General features: G+C 42.4%; 2 protein-coding genes across 8 annotated transcripts in view; both read right to left on the reverse strand.

Moving 5' to 3' along the window:
• Positions 1-1,821, reverse strand: part of MCF2L (MCF.2 cell line derived transforming sequence like) — a 146,421-nt gene extending 144,600 nt beyond the window's left edge. For all 4 annotated transcript variants that reach the window (XM_042809599.1, XM_042809598.1, XM_042809605.1 and 1 more), the window contains exon 1: positions 1,757-1,821. The gene's annotated coding sequence lies outside the window, so the exon portion shown is untranslated. The remainder of the gene's footprint in view (positions 1-1,756) is intronic.
• A 10,237-nt stretch (positions 1,822-12,058) lies between these two features.
• ATP11A (ATPase phospholipid transporting 11A) overlaps positions 12,059-17,186 on the reverse strand; it is a 122,354-nt gene continuing 117,226 nt past the window's right edge. For 2 of the 4 annotated variants that reach the window (XM_042810419.1, XM_042810416.1), the window contains one exon: positions 12,059-16,255. In XM_042810419.1, coding sequence (XP_042666353.1) covers positions 15,998-16,255 — 258 coding nt within the window. In that variant the 3' untranslated portion in view covers positions 12,059-15,997. The remainder of the gene's footprint in view (positions 16,256-17,186) is intronic. The other 2 variants (XM_042810417.1, XM_042810418.1) reach the window with 2 other exon arrangements.

Genomic DNA, 17,186 nt, shown 5'->3' on the forward strand with positions numbered 1-17,186 from the left:
CTCGGTCTGTCAGAGGTCAAAAACATTTTGAAATAACCCATAAAAAAAAAAAAGCTCAAGACTCATAGCTACAGCATTCATTCTTTTGCCATAACACAGCCAGGAAAGCAGGACGGCTGAGGTCTGCTGAGAACGAGAAGCCTTCCCTGCTGCCTGCCCGCAGGGATGCAGAGTGCTGCCACCATCCCACGCCTGCACAGTTTGCACAACAAGACAAAGGAGACCCTTCAGGAAAGGGGCAGCGAGCTTCCTTCTGGTCAATGTGGGATTAAATTTAATTAACGTTAAGCAACCATGCTGAATACTTCCTAATGAAGTTCGTATAGATTTACCCTGCAGAGTAACTTTGTTAGAAATGGCAATTGATAATAACTTCCTTCTTCAAAGGAGCACTTGACTTAGTCAGTAAGCGCATGTCATGTGGTGATTAAAATGGGGGCTGTTTGAAACCTCCTGCAAAGCCTCGGCAGTGCATGCAGCTGCTCACCTTCCTGACTGACTCAAATGGTACAGAATGATAGAACAGATTGGGTTAGCAGGGATTTCAAACATCACTTAGATCCAACCCCTTCCATGGGAAGGGCTGCCCACCAGCAGCTCAGGCTGCCCATGCAACCCCATCTAACCCGGCATTGAGCACCTCCAGGGATGGGGCACCACAGCTTACACAGGCAGCTGTGCCAGCTTTGACATAAACACACACACAGCAGTGCTTTTCCTTGTGACTTCTATAACTACTTTTGTATAGTCCAGTCCTGAATCAGTGGAACCTGTAACTGCTGGAAATCACCCCAAATGCATGGATTTCAAAGTTCAACAGAAGAAAAAAAAAAAAAAAAAAAAAAAAAAGAAAAGTGGTGTGGCTGCTGCCCAGATGTCCACACCGAGGAGCTGAAGGCAGAGAAGGGGCTGTATGGCAGCTACCCAGCCCTGGGTATTTGGTGGCTTTTCATTCACTCCCTGAGCCCTCACTCAGACCCCCTCTGTCTCTCTGAAATCACCAAATCGCTTCTGAAACAAAACAGGTTTGCCAGTGCAAGCCTGTTGGCAAGCATGTCGAGATACGAGTTTCACCTTATTTTTCCATGTTTTCAGCCAAAAACACCTTGAAGTCTTTTTGGCTTTTGGATGGCAAACCCTTGAGCTTCCTTCCTTTTGGAGATACAAAAAGACACAGAAGTGAGGAAAGAAAAAAAAAAAGAAAGAAAGAAAAAAACAAACAGCAAAACAACCAACAAGTCTGCAGCCAACACGGCTGCCTCATTTATTTCGATAGCCCAGCTCCAGCCAACCGCAAGCCCAAGCGGCGCGGCGGTAGGAGCATCCCGCGTCCAGCGCTGGGCTCAGCCGCCGCGGGTACCGGCCGCGCCTTCACACCGCCTCCGCAGCAGCGGAGCGCTTTGTCTCCCGTTGCGGGACGCCGAACCCGACCGCCAGCAAGAAGCCCCGCTCGGGGAACCGACGGGCAGCGCGGACTGCGGGTGGGACAGCACCAACCGTCCGCCCCGGAGAGAAGGGATGCCAGCCCGCAGCGTCCCTGCATCTTTTTGTTCGCTCGCTCGCTTTTAGGCAGGTCGCCGGGCTCGCCTTTGTTCCGCTCCCCACCGTCCGAACCCGCGACCACCGACACCGAGAGGGGAACAAGAGAAAGGAACGGCAGCCCGCAGCCGAGTAACCCCGGCTCTAAGGTCCAGCAGCCCCGCCCCGGCCCACCCCCGCCCCCGACAAGATGGAGGCGCTGCCCGGCGGCACTCACCTCGCGCCCTGCCCGGGACCAGGTGGCCGCCACCGCTCCGCAGCCCTTCTGGGGCAGCGCCTCCCCTCGGGGCCGGCAACGCGCGGGGAGGCGCCGCGGGGCCCCGCCCGCAGTGAGGTGGATGTGGGCGGGGGGCGGCGGCATTTTGTCAGCGCCCCGCTGCCCGCGTGCGGCTCTTTGTTCGCGCCGGGCACCTGTAGCGCTGTGTTTGGGTCTTCTCCGTCGAACAATTGAACAGCTGGAAGAGAATTGGCTTTCCCGCAATAAATATAAGATGGGGGTTTGTTTGCTTTCTTACTCAGATGTCCCTGAGTGGTAAAAACTTCCAAAAGGAAAAGTACTGCGGGGACCTGGAGCTTGTGGGCTTACAGTAGTGATAGTGGCGCCTGTGTCTCTAGCTCTGGTGAGGCCGCACCTCGAGTATTGCGTTCAGTTTTGGGCCCCTCACTTACAAAGAAGGACATCAAGGCCCTGGAGCATGTCCAGAGAAGGGCAGCGAAACTGGTGAGGGGTGTGGAGCACAAGTCTTACGAGGAGCGGCTGAGGGAGCTGGGATTGTTCAGTCTGGAGGAGACGTGGGGGAGGCCTTATTGCTCTCTATAACAGCCTGAAGGTGAGATGGGGGTCAGCCTCTGCTCCCACGTAACAGTGCATTTCTCCTCTGAAATTGTGGTGAAGCGCTGGGCCCAGGCTGCCCAGGGACAGGATGGAGTCACTGACCCTGTTGGTGTTGCAGAACCATGTGGATGTGGCACTGAGGGATGTCGGCAGTGGGCATGGAGGGATGGGCTGCTGGTTGGAGTAGGTGTGCTCAGAGGTATTTTCCAACCTTAACGGTTCTACGGAAAGAAGACACAGCTGTGTTGGGAAGGAGTGTGAGAATTTATGGGAGACCTGCCTGGATGCCTACCTGTTCGACCTGGTGTAGGGAACCTGCTTTGGCAGGGGGGTTGGACTTGATGATCTCTGGAGGTCCCTTCCAACCCCTACAATTCTGTGATTCTGTGATTCTGTTTTGTTTCTTTTCAAACGTTGCTTGTTCTGCATTAAATAAAATATACTGATTGGTGTAGTACTGACTTTGGAGAAGGATGCTATATTCTATGGAAAATACTTTTTTGTTCTGGCTGTGCCGATAGGCTGGGGTGGATTTCAGCAGGGAAGCAGCTAAGTTTCAAACAAATGTCAGGAACAGATGACATTTAGGAGGTCTGAAGAAATTAATAAATAAAGTAACTAAGCCACTGGAGCAAATGTGTACTTTTACATTGCAGCAGCTGAGAGCAGAACAGGGTTGGACTGAGGTTAAGATATCCATCCTAAATAGGAGTGGTTTGGGATTCTGAAGGCTGTGAAATAACAGTCTTACAGTTTAGGCAAAAACTGTCACTGAGCACCTTCTTCAAATACACAAACGCTGTGCTTCACACCCTGCCAGCATGAAAGTGCTGTAAGTCAGCACAGGGAGTGAGGCGCTGATTTTTCTAGAACTTTCAGCTCAGAGAAAAGCTGGGATGAAACAGCCCCAAAGGACCTAACGAATGCCATAGGTGCTGGATGTGCTGTTGTGCAGACAAAGAGTGGACAAACCCAGCAAGGCATTGGAGGCTCAAACAGACTGATGATGATTCTCTTCCTTGTAACTAAGGCAGTACTTAGTGAGCGATGCAGAATCATTTTGATTGATAGAAAGGTATGTCTCAATATCTCTAATTCTCATTTCAGATTGCATGATGAAGCACTGGGCTAACTGATTTGTGAGTGGCTAGCATCACTGAGGTGTGGTTACAGTAGGAAAAGACGTAGAGCAGACTTTAAAGAATCCCATGTTTGTGCAAGATGTGAGGAAAACGTTCCCGGAAAACTCGCCCGTCTTCTTGTTACACTGCAAACGTTAGCAAACATGACTCATAAGCTCAGGGGACTCTATACAATCGTGCTGGTGGCTTAAAGTATCTCTGGAAATTCTTCCTCCTCTGGTACGAAATATTTACCTCAACACAAATCTTACGAACTCACTAAAAATAACAGCTTTTTCTCCATGAATGATAGACTCTTGGTTGCAGGTGTATTTTACAGCTGAAAATTTAAGCTGAATGACTTAGAACAGCCTTCAGTATGTTCAGTCTGTGGCATGTTCCATTCCATCAAAAGGGCACAGCTGAAGGCTTGGCGTGCTGTGGCTGGGGGATTCTATGGTATCACTGCAATGCTCTGGTGCCCGCCAGCTCCTAATGAGACCCAGGACTACCACTGTAACAAATGGGACTGCGTCAAAAGGACCTGGTTTGTGGAGGAATCAAATGGACAAGGCACTCAACATGCGCACCGACTAGGACAAAAGCTAATTGGCTACGAGGAAAAAGAAATGTGCTCACCAACTGCTTGTTGATTCCCTTCCTGAGCTCATTTTGATCAAAAAGCAATGCACATGCTGGGGCTTTAAAAACCACTTGGTAAAATGGGAAAGATTTTACCTAGCCCTGGAACAGAACTGAAACCCTCGTCCAAGTCCTTACCCAGATTTGTTGGGCTCCAGCTTTGTGTTGTGCTGGATATGGAGGCTCTCAGCTCACCAATGCATCAGCCTGCTCTGCTGCTGAGCCCTGCAGATGTGTGGGTGTCACAGGTGGAGGAGGTGGCAGATGAGGTATGGAGGGCTGAAGGAACAGCTGATCCCAAACCACGTAGCTTTGCGTAATCCTCCTGCTTCTGTCCTCTGTTCCACATTAAGATCAGGGAGTGCTTTGGTCACGCTCAGCTCCCACGACATTGAATGGAAGCTGAGGGACGTAGTGCAGCGAACTCTTACTCAGAATGCTATTTTTAAGTCTCAGCATTAAGCTTGCTGCCAGAGTATGTGGGCCTTCCAGCACAGTTAGGTGCACAGTAAGCTTAAGAACTGTCATGACCTGTGTTAGGACGTGTGGGCTTCTGGAGACAAAGGCACTTGTTGGATGTTTTCTCCCATCTAGCTCCCTCAGCTAGTCACAGAGCAATTGTGAGGTGCTGGGAGAATGAACGAAGCAGGAAGAAAACTGTCTCAGGGAATCAGCTAAGAAAGGAAAATCCTTCTGTTGGACCTACCTCTTGGGAAGTCTTAGGAAATCTCTAGCAACAGAAGCATGGGACTCCATAGCTTATGTGGAGGAAGACTTCATTTCCATTGCTCTAACAGTGCAGCTTAAAAGCTCCTCACTTTTCTGAAAAGCAGAAGGCGTGCTGCTTTCTCACTGTAACCAAACCAACACTGGGAGGCTCAGCAGCAGGCAGTGATGTGGGACTGATGTTCACAATAGCCACCCAGCACTGCAGAGCTTGCAGGAGCAGCCTGGCAGAGGCAGATGGTGCTTTCTGCAAGCTCCACGATCCCACAGTGGGAAATGATTCCCTACGGACATGGTGGAATCTACAGGGCAAGCATCCTCCTGAACCTTGGTTTAGCAAATATTTGAGATTGCAAGCAAGTTCACACTGGAAGTGGCCATGGAAAATCTGTCCTGTTGTTTTCCTCTGTAGCTGGCACGGAATCAGAATCTTCCAACTTTTGGTGCAAAGTATCTGTGACACATGGAGCAAGATTGCCTTTCCTTTCCTTTCCTCTCTTCCTTCCTTTCAGGGTTATGAGAGTCAGGCCAGGCCTCGTTAGCTGTTCCTCTTCCATTTTAAGTGCTGGGAGGTCTGTCTGCAACCTGTGTGCTGAGTACATCCGAAGGGAAGCGAGGAGATTGTTGGGCTGGCGCTCTAAATGTGCTTAGGTCCTGTAAAGGTTCATGCAGTGTACAAACAATGCCAGCTAAATAAGATTAGTCCTAATCAGCATATTGGGGACATGACCACAAACAACAAAAGTCATGTGGGAGGATGGGGCTGCAAGGCCATCCTACTGCTAGCTAGTGCAGAAGTCCCCAGTCCTACCCTGCTTGAACTTTGCATGCTTCTATTTCTATGCTGCCGGAGTGACACTGAGAATATTTTGTCTCTTTTTTGCTTGGACGTGGATATGAAACCTCTTTTGCTGTATGTTTTTTCTCTTAGTTAATATTTTTCCTGGCTTTCCAAGTGTTTAAGAAATAACCGAAATTGTTAATGGAGTTCACTGTGCTTACATTCAATACTGTTACTTATATTTGAAAAGTAAAAACATTTTAAATGTCTAACAAATAAAATAATTATTAAAGGGCTTGGGATGAATGTCTTGAGTGATTAACAATAGGTTAAGTTGTAGGTACTCTGTTGTTAGTGTGCCATTCAATGGGGAATCTTCTGCTGGCTCTGGTGGGAGCTCAGACACTTGCATGGTAGACACAGCTTTGTCTGAACCTGAATCTCACACTTGTCTTCCTGGATCAGATTTGATGTTGAGTTCATGGAATCAATTTGAGTTAGAAGGGAGCCTTAAAGGCCATCTGGTCCTGCAATGAACAGAGAAACCTACAGCTCCATAAGGGTGCTCAGTGTCCCATCCAGCCTCACCTTGAATCTCCCCAGGAATGGGGCATCCACCACTTCGTGGTGCCAGAGTTGTTCAGATACTCAGCTCCCAGTAAATTCCTGCTTATAAGGGAGGGAGAGGAGTGGAAAAGTTCCTGGGACTAAGAACATGGTGTGCTTTGGGCTGCAGTGTGGAAAGAAGGGATTTCTAAGTCATGCATACTGCTGGTTGTTCTGTGGGGAACACAAACTGTGGATCAGAGCTTGCGACTGTGTGCCATGAAACACCTGGAACAGACTGATAGTTAGAGAAAGATGATGTTAGGACTGGAAAACATGACATTTCTTTTTTTTTTTTAAAAAAAAAAAGGTAGTAAAGAATAACATGTTAGTTTTGACTACATCCAGTGTGGTAGTAGAGAATAAATGAATTTGCAGCCCATGAACCCTATTATAATCATAAAGTCATAGAACCATAGAATGGCCTGGGGTTGAAAAGGACCACAATGATCATCTGGTTTCAACCCCCTGCTATGTGCAGGGTCACCAACCACCAGACCAGGCTGCCCAGAGCAACATCCAGCCTGGCCTTGAATGCCTCCAGGGATGGGGCATCCACAGCCTCCTTGGGCAACCTGTTCCAGTGTGTCACCACCCTCTGTGTGAAAAACTTCCTCCTAACATCTAACCTAAACTTCAGACTCAGTTTAAAACCATTCCCTCTTGTCCTATCACAATCCACCCTTGTAAACAGCCGTTCCCCTTCCTGTTCATATGCTCCCTTCAAGTACTGGCAGGCCACCATGAGGTCTCCCCGGAGCCTTCTCTTCTCCAAGCTAAACAAGTCCAGTTCCCTCAAGAGCAGTGTAATGTGACAGTGAGATGAAATACATGTGGAATGACAGCGTGAAAGATGGGTTACAGGCAAATGCTGAAAAAACAGGCAGTTATCACGTCGACAGGTCAAACTATGAGTGAACTCTGTGTATAAGACAAACTTTTTTCATGCTACTATAACATATTCCTAGCCAAAATATTTAATACTGAATCTGTAGTGCTCACACATAGACAGTAAGAAAAAAGATGAGTGACAAGAGTATCCTGGGATAGTGCCCAGCAGCATTGCTTGGGGCTTTTTGCACAACATCCACTTTCCTCCTTAAACCAGTAGAATCACACTGCCTGAGCTCAATACTTGAATACAAAACCGTTAGGATAAATCAGAATTGTTAAGTGTGCTCCTCTGGGAAAAGCAAGGTGGGTGCAAATCTTTGTAGTCAAAAAGTTGATAAAGGTGGTGAGATATGAAACTCATGAAAAGCACGAGTATCTTCTGAAAAACAATCATTTGCTGGTCTGCGATAGCAACAACTCTTGAGTTTCTATGGGTGAGGGGGAGATTTCATGGATGAACAGATGAGTTGCCAGTAAAATTAAGATATCCTCACAGCTTTTTGTATTTTAGCGTTCATGCAAATTTGGAAATAAAGAATTGGCAGATGGTTCTCATGAACTGCATCTGGAAATAAAAGATGCCAAAGTTGACTGCATGAGTAATATTCGGATAGGCTAAGGAGGGTGGCATGTTGCCAAAAGCTTTCTGAAGGCTGTCATCACGACTGATGCAGAGCAAGAACAGCGTGAGGGAAATGTATCATTAAGATATGGATATTAATTTCCTTGGTGTGTGTGTGTGGCAGAATCTAAATATCATTGCCTTTCCATGTTACCATCAAGTCCCTGGGTAAATATGAAAAATGACACTTCCTTTTGTCTTACAAATACTGCCCATCTTAAAGAGTTTCTCCCCGGAGACCCTCAGACAGGGGAATGGCCAGGTAGTTTGTCAGTTAAGTAAAATTCTAGGATACAGGTAGTTTGCAGTAAATTGAATGCGTTAATGGGTAAATTTAATTTAATGGGTAAATTTAATTCATTTTTTTCCCCAATATCTTCAAATCACAACTTTTTATGCTGAAAGCAATTGAAAAAGTCTCATCAGACCATGTACTCTTTCTGAGCAACTAGCATAAATGGATGTGAAACCAGGATTTGTAATAGAGGTTCATCACGCTGGAGAGGCTGTGAAGAGAGAGCAGGTGGGGAGAGGAACCTCCCTTCTCAGTGCTGTATGTGGGATATTCGTGTTTTCTGGATAGAAGTGAGCAGGGCAATAACCAGTGGTGGTGACTGTACCACATCAGGCCACCTGCTTTGCCTGTTCAGTGAGCTGTGAGGTAGCACAAATAAAGATCTTTCTCATTACCCTACGTTGGACTGTGCTTACTCACATAAGGAAAGAATGGTTTCTTTCTTGAGAAGGAAAATGGGGAGTGCTGAAAAGGAACTTCCAGGGGAAATAATAATAAAAAGTATATTAAAGATGTCAGTATCAAAATGATATCTTTTCCTGTTTGGGAACTCCTTAGTAGTTTCTGATGAGCGTATGCATGCACTGTAATTATAGTTTATCTGTGTCCAGATTGAGTTCAGTTTGAGGAAACATATCTGTAAATGCAGATATACACTCCTAAAACTAAGGAATGAGCAAATATTCCTAGCCATGTTTCACACTGTGTACTCTGGGTCCTATAATTCTGTAGTGTTACAGCACATAGTTCAGATCAGTGTGGGTATAAACCATGGCGAATTAGCCACCACAGCATTACCTAAGCATTGGCATTGATTGACTGGGTTGCTGTAGCAGCCTGGGGAGACCTACTCAGGGAGAAGGAGATGGAAGGAGGGATGCTAATAGTTGAGACTGAAATGAACTTCATGAACAGCAATGGCATGTGCCAAAAGATCACTAGCATGGGGATCTCTGCATACTTCAGGCCCAAAAGTTATTTCCAACAGATACAGTATTTACAGGCAAGCAGCAAATTATAAATCACAGGTAGATCACTACTATCTGGAGTTCAGTTGTCTTGGACTCAGACCTCTTGTTATCTGCAGAAATGTTCTGGCCATGCACTATGGTGGATGTAAATACAGCTTCTGTGCAGCTGCTCGGATAAGTATTCAATGAGGTGAAAGGGCATCAGCTGGGCATTTTTCACAACCAGACAGCAGCCTAGGGCCACCAAGGAAGGTGGATTCATAGAATTGCTCAGGTTGGAAAAGACCTTAAAGATCATGGAGTCCAACCACAAGCTAACCATCCTACCCTAACTCTAACAACCCTCCTAAATCATGTCCCTGAGCACCACATCCAAACTGCTTTTAAACACATCCAGGGATGGTGACTCCACCACCTCCCTGGGGAGCCAATTCCAGTGCTTAACAACCCTTTCTGTGAAGAAGTGTTTCCTGATATCCAACCTAAACCTCCCCTGGGGCATGATTATTGGCTTTGGGCCTTACTGAGAGGTCAGAGGGGAAACATTGGGCTGCAGTATCATCTACAATGGAAGAACATGCAGCTTTTTTTCCATCTGGACAAGTCCCCTTAAGTACAACGATGTGCAAACATTTGGTGCAGTTATTTTACAAACCACAGCCTTAGTTTTCAAGACACCTCTGTTCCTTTGGGTCAAACTAATTCACTTGCTAAGAGTCACTTTAAAGCCAAGCGCATCTCTATTGTTACTGAGCTGTATCTCTCCATTGGTGAGATGAAGTCTCACTTCAGTCTTGTTTATATTCCCTGACTAGGCAAGGTTTCTCTTTCTAAACTCTTAATTCTATTAGAAGGGAACACAATCCCTCTTCATAGCTGGAAATACGCAGATAGGGTTCAATCTAATTAATGCTGACAACTTTCACTAGCTATGCATTTGTAATCTGTGTAGAACTGGAGAAAAATATCTGTGGAAGAATATTACTGCTGTTGGGTTGGAAGCATTTACTGACATGAAGGTCAGCGTATCACTCAGTGGTGGTACATGGATCGAGGACTTATCTTCCTTCTTTTCTAAGGCTCAGCATCTATTAGATTGCAAGATCAGATTAGATTTCAGATTTGGCAGCGGTTTTGATGTAAGCATTTCAGTCAAGCATCTTTTCAAAATGTATTTAAAATCTCAAGGTAAGTATTGTTATGCTTTTTGGACTACTATTAGGATTGCTTTGCTTGTTAGGAGCAAGAAGCATATCCATGAAGTGATGGATGAGACTGGGTGTTAACAGCTCTCCTTGACATAACCTGACTAGTGGCCCCACAAACTGAAGAGGACACTGCATCGTATGTATTTTTAAAAGCTTAATGTGCCAGATTGTTTTAACTGAAATGAATAATAGAAAACAACAACAAACCTTTTGGGGGTTGAAAATTGAATACTATTCCTATTTGTCTCCCATAACTGGAAAATAAAGACTTCAATTATTAAAACTCACCACCATTACTTTACTGCAGACTCACCATTAAAAAAATGACTTGAATGACTTGACTTTGCTTTAGCATTTGAATGAAATTAAAATGAAAGGACCTGTAAGGATACGTAATGGAAACACACAGAAACAAAGCTTTATTGGAACACTAAAAAATCATTTTGAACTTCCTGTTGAGTATCAGCTCAGGAAATCAGAATGTGCATAAAGGAAAAACGTGAAATTTCAGTCTGCCTCCAACCTATTTCAGTTAATACCAAAACTGACCTCTTGAAATAGTTTATAGAGCAGCATTGTATATATTGCAAAAAGGAAAAAAGTAGTGTCCTTATAGAAGAAACAGCTTTCAATTAATTTATGATGTAACTTACTAGAAAAGGGTAATTTAAAGAGCTCAAGGAAAACACAGTATTCAATTTAGAATTAATAATGAGAAATCACTGCCTTTCTGCCCTTTTATCCTTTAAACAATTTAACATTTTTACATACAAAATAGAAAGTTGCCTACTTACAATGTGACTTCTTCTGTGTGCTGCTGTGTTCTTTCTGAAATCCATATGCATCCCATTCCTCTTTCAATTTTTTATCTAATTCCAATTTGTGCATTTTTTAGTTCATTATATGAAGAAAGGGGAAAACATCTTCCAGATTCACCTTTTTCCCCTCAAACCACCCCCACCACAGCTCATTCAGTAGAAAACCCAACACTTCTCAATGAACAAAAGGGATACGGTAGGTAAATGGGCTAGCATTATTCAGATAAATAGTTGTTACAAGCAGAAATCTGTTACTCTAACATTTTTATTTTGTGAACAGAAAAGTCAATACACAGAATGCCTAAGCATTCTATGCAGCCTCATCAAGAACCACAGAATCACAGAATGGCTTGGGTTGGAAGGGACCTCAAGGGTCATCACGTTCCAACCCCCTGCCACAGGCAGGGCTGCCAGCCACTGGATCAAATACTGGATCAGACTGAAGAAAGAGGGAGGCACCTCACCTACTGCTCTGACCTGCTTTGTGGAAGCAACCTGGGGTAGCTTCAGGTTGATGGTGTCAAGACGTTTGTTGGTGTGCTCTCTAACGATGTCCAAAGTACAGGATGTCCCATTGTACCACCAAACAAAAGAAAATGATAAACATTTGTGCAATCAGCCTGCTTTGTAAGAACACTGCTGCCAACTCAGATGGCAGAGCACACTGGCTTTGCCTTTAATTCCATTTCTTTAAACTGATAACAATGCAGAGAAAGGTGAACTAGCTCTGAGTAGCAGGACTGCAAGGAAGTACAGATCTTCTTATGTGCAGCTTTACTAGCTTGGATTGTAAGAAACTTTAGCACTAATCCAATCAATGTGGGAAGAGTGAAGCTCTCCTGGGCTGGTACTGATTTGGATCAGCTTCGCAGCACCCCTCGCATCATTCACCTTTTGGTCTTCTTTGAATGTTGCGCTTGTTTTTTTTAACTGGCCGCGATACTCTGAGAGCAGACGTGACTACAAGCATATTCAGCAGCAGAATCAAACACTCAATCCATTTTCTGTTCTCTACTTACATTTTATTACAGACTAATATGAAATCATTTCATATTCATACTCGGTTTTAATTACTCGTGAGCAAACTTAAACCAGTTCTGAATGTTTATATTTATTGCAAGCAGATCCATGTCTCCTGCTCATATGTTCTACGTAAGGATCCAAAATGTGACTGAATATAAACAAGTTATATTTGGTTATCTACAGAAATTAAAGTTAAAAATAGCACTGAAAAGAAACTTTACAGTAATGTATTCACACACTGACTCTTCAAATCAAATAAATGAAGTGGTATAGGATAATCTAAACATTAGATTTGAAGGCTGATTTATTTTCAAATAAATGCACCTATAATTGTACAATAAAAATAAGTGTTAGTATTTGGTGCCAATGACTACAGACATCTTTAATGTTAATGCACAGATAACTACCCCCAGCCCCCGGGCAGCACTTCGCAGATTCTACTTTACATTCAGTCATGGAAGGACATGTAAAATGGAGTGCGTACGTAGCACAGAACTTGTGAGAGACCATGCATGTTAAAATCCTGTGAATTCTCGTAAGGTAAAAAATTAAAGCTTCATCGATGGATTTGTAGATTATTCTGCAAAGTAGAATCGCGTACTTTTTCACTTTCACAATACTTTCACAAATTTCCATTAAAGCTTTCTTAACAGAGACAGTAGCATGAGCACAATGACCCCACTGGCTTCCAAAAAGAAAAGTAGTGCAGTGCTCAATTCGGCTATCTTTTTCCTTTTGTATTTGCAAGCCAGTTGGGACAAGACAGGCTAATGCAAGCAAGAAAGTAAACTGTAAGCTTTTATATTAAGTGGCTGAACAAACAATTATTGTACAGTGTAAAACCAAAAAGATCCACATCTTTTGCCACGAGCCACTGCAGGAATATACAAACTTCAGTGGCTGAAAAGCCTGAAATACTTCCTAAGTCTTCAGATACATTTGGTTAGCGCTTACCAGTTTCAAGACATTTATAGAAGCAGTTATGGAGACATTATGCTGTTAAAGCTGCAACGATTTAAACAAGGCGAGTTAGGAAGTTATATAGATTTTTATACTTTTCCCCATTCTTACAATATATAGAAACCAGTCTCCTTTCAGTGCCCCATCCATAGTAAAACATTCTAATTCATTTTGATCTAACTTCTAAGTTTTCATCTTGGTATTGCCTGGTCGGTTTACAGATTAACTCCAAGTTGCCACCTGCTGCAGTGGGCTAAGTTTGCATGGCAATAGGAACAGAAACAAAAACCTATCAAGTGAAATGTTGGTGTTCTATGGGTTTTCCATCAAATGGTCTATTTTAATAAACAGTACCGACTTTTAAAGGTAGAAATATTGCTAAATCAAAGCAGAAATTTCCACTTAAATTCAAGCACTTTTCCTCCTCCAAAAATGACACATTCAACTAAAATTTCCCAAACACATAAAGAGGTGTTTCAGCATGAATAATATTGTAAATATTCTAAGTGCTGGTCTACACTAAGTTTGCAATCAATTGCTTTGTTAACAGGCTGAACGGGAATGCAGCACTTTCAAAATCATCGAGCAAAAAATCTCCTTATTTAAGGCTAAAAGATGGAACTCAAGAAGAAAAAAGCAGGAGGGTTTATAGAATAGAAAAGCTAGCAGTAACAGTACAGCACAGAAAGTGTATCGCTCTAATTGCCAGCAAATGGTTTTAATTAATGGTTTGGGTGACACTGACAGAGCAACTGATCTATATTTCTAATTTAACATTCATTAAAATTTTAACATTCAGCCACAACTTCACTCTAAGCTAAATTTAAGTGGCCAAAACTCATAAGTATAAAAAAAGCCTTCAAAACATATATACTTAAAAAAAATAGAAATGGTGTGTTAACAAATGTATGCGTAAAACAGATTTATAAATAGCTACAGTATGAAAAATATTTCAGTGCAAAGGCAATTTTAAGATTTCTAAAAAATACATTACAAATAATTTGTTAACTACACACAAGAAATTTGTCACTGCTACTGGTATAAAATTTATACGCATAATAACTTTGTTTAAAAAATATATACACCAGTGTTTTATGTAGGGGATGGTTTGAACTGACCAACATTCAAGTATGCAATGGCATATATATGTACACACTCCCACACTCATATACATGTTTATGTATTTCAAAATGTTGCTGCTATGAGGACATTCTTTGAAACACAAAAGTGCTACATGTCAAATGGTAAAGATACTTTCATTTGTGGTGCTCACCATCAGCCTTCTATAATTCTTCCCTTTTCTTTGGTATAATGAAAATTTCACTGCTGACTTTACAATCTGCTTGTCTCAGGGAATATTCAATATTTCACTGCTTGTTGAACAGGAAAGTCACTCAGAATATTGTGTGAAACATTTCCTACTGAGTTGATTTTTCTCTTACTCAAAAGTAAATTATTAAGTAAACCATTTTGTCTCTATGGGAAGTCATTTTTCTCCACCACTCACGTTCATTAAATACACAGCTAATGTTTTGCTCAAGTCTTCCAATAAAGACTGCAGCTCTGATTCCAAATATTTTGTTTTCATTTTCACACTGCAACACATTTTTAGTTAATATCCTCCCACAAGTATTTAAAGACTGTGGTTATTAACGAGTTAAAAACACCAGGCTAAACTAGACTGAAATTGGATTATTCCTTCAGGTAGTTTTGTACCCCAAAATAAAACACTGGACTAAAGAAACAAGACAAGGACACAGCTAATAGTTGAATAAGTGCAAGGTAACATAAACGTAGCAGAGAAAATAGAAGTAAAAGTTGGCTGTCATACTTGAAGTAATACAAACAGAATCTTTGCAGTCAAACTAATTTCTATTATAATTATGTTTCAGCTGTTAGTAATAGCTGTGTGCCACCTACTGGTTTGCTTGCAAAAGTTAACAGTTGGGTATTTCTTGCATTGTAATGCATCTCCTCAGCCAATTAGGTCTTATCACTAAAAAAAAAAACAAAAAAAACCCTAAAGAAATAAAAAGTCAAAACTAAAAGGATAATAAAAGATGCTTATTTGCAAAAATAGCCTTTTTTTGAGGGGGGAAAAACCAAACCAAAAAGGTTCTCTGTATAAACTTACTACTATACTTACTAGTATGCATACTTTAAAAGCATGGAGATAGTTAAGAAGTGGGAACACTGCGTACCTGCATCCTTGACGAATTCACGAAGACACTGGAGGCAAAATCCTTACATTCAATTTTTCTGTAGATATCGACACTGATGATACCTACTGAACAGCCAACTTGACTTCATATAGAGTGCACGTACTCTACACAAGGATCATTTTGCCTGTTTTTCTACAGGGGAGTACTAACTGAAAACCATACGAGGCCCTGATTTGGCCACTTACAAGGAAGTGAACATTAGAGAGTGTTTCTTGAAAGCAGATTTGCACAGAGGAAACACCAGTTTGTTCTACAGAAAAAGCAAAGAAAGAAAAAGGATAGAGGAAAATCAGAAACAGCACTTAGTAATATGCTTTAGGAAACTTTCATCGGAGATAACTGAGGTCATCGCTTCTGGCTGAAAATTAAAACTGTTGATCTCAGAATGTAGGTCACTGACTGAAACTATACACTTCAAGTAACAAAATGACTAAAGATGACAGAAACAATAAATGCACAAGAATCTTGACACAGGAAGATGAGTAAATTTTAGTGCTACCAGTCTCACAGTACCAGACTGTGCAGATTGTTCATTGCCCCAGTAGTTCAAAACATAGAAAGGAGGCCTATCGGCCCGGAAGGTTTCATACTTCTAGCTCTTGATCCTGTTTGTCTGAGCAATACCTCAGACAGCAAAAGCCACATATAGTTTGATATACTTCTGTGACATGTTTGTTTCCTAAAAAAAGAAATAAACAAAGGTACAGTTTTTAAAGGCTTGAATTGGTGTTGTGTCATACAGACGTTTCCAAACCTGACCCACTGTAGCGGTAGCCTGCACTGGAACGACAATGCTTATTTGAGTAGCCAAAGACAGATGGAAGCACTGAATAATCAATGCCTCTCCAGTGCGTAAACATTGTTTTTTTAGAACGAGAATGAGACCTTCTTGCTGGGGAATTGCTGCAGTCATTGCTCCTGTATCTTGGGCTTTTGAGGCAGGCAAGAGGTGTGAATTCCGAGATGTGGTCCCGACAGTGCCTTGATGCATTCTGTTGAGAAAAAGAAAAACAAGTAAATAGGTGATTTCAGAGATAAAAGCCTAATCTTGCATGCTGTCTGCCTTCCACTAAATCGCCACTTTGGCTATTTGCTTCATGTGAAGGTAAAATCCCTCTTTGAACATGACTGGTTGTATATCTAGACCTAAAAAATTAGGTGCAATTTTACATATAATCTCTAAGCCTGATAATGGGTTCTCTAGAGAAGAGATGAAGACACAGAGGACTGCTTTCAAGTTGATTGTTGTGTTGTTCTTTTTTTTAAATCTAGTTTTACAATTCACCATGCGATCTCTTTTTGTACCTCTTTTTACCTCAGAACTATTTTTAGTCAGGTATTCTTAGGGGGAATTTGGAGGCAGAACAGACTCAACTACTTTGCCCTGTACTTCCAATAAGAAGGAATTCTTTACAGTTGGTTTGAGCCAATAGGTAGAATTTCCAGAGGTTTTTAGTGCGTTTGTTTTGTACTTCTAAGCAATGCCAGGCTTTGGAACTGCTCAGGTTTATATATAGCATAAAGTACCTGTAGGCAATCATAACAGCAGGTTTATCTTAGTCTAATTGTCCATTAATGTTTATCTATACCATGCAATCATCCCACGCGTGGCAGAATTGGCACCCCTAGTCTGGAAATACTCAGGACCACGCTATTACCATGGTACATGACAAGACCATGAAATGAATGAACAGACTAGAAGGAAGGCAGCACAGCACTTCCCCCAGTGAGATTATCTTATCTCCTCATGAAATGTACTTTTAATTTCCAGACATAGGGCTATGTGGGTTATATGATCATGTTTAAGATACTAATGCATTCTAACCATGATTTGGACAAGCATTATCAATGATTCTCTCCATGAGTACTATTTAAGCCAGTTAATATTCTAGTCTTGATCATGGATTTCCTCCTTCCCTGTTA

This window comes from Centrocercus urophasianus, unplaced genomic scaffold (assembly GCF_019232065.1).
Source record: "Centrocercus urophasianus isolate 14NV4802_14NV808 unplaced genomic scaffold, USGS_Curo_1.0 seq_12, whole genome shotgun sequence".
Taxonomy (NCBI): Eukaryota; Metazoa; Chordata; class Aves; order Galliformes; family Phasianidae; genus Centrocercus; species Centrocercus urophasianus.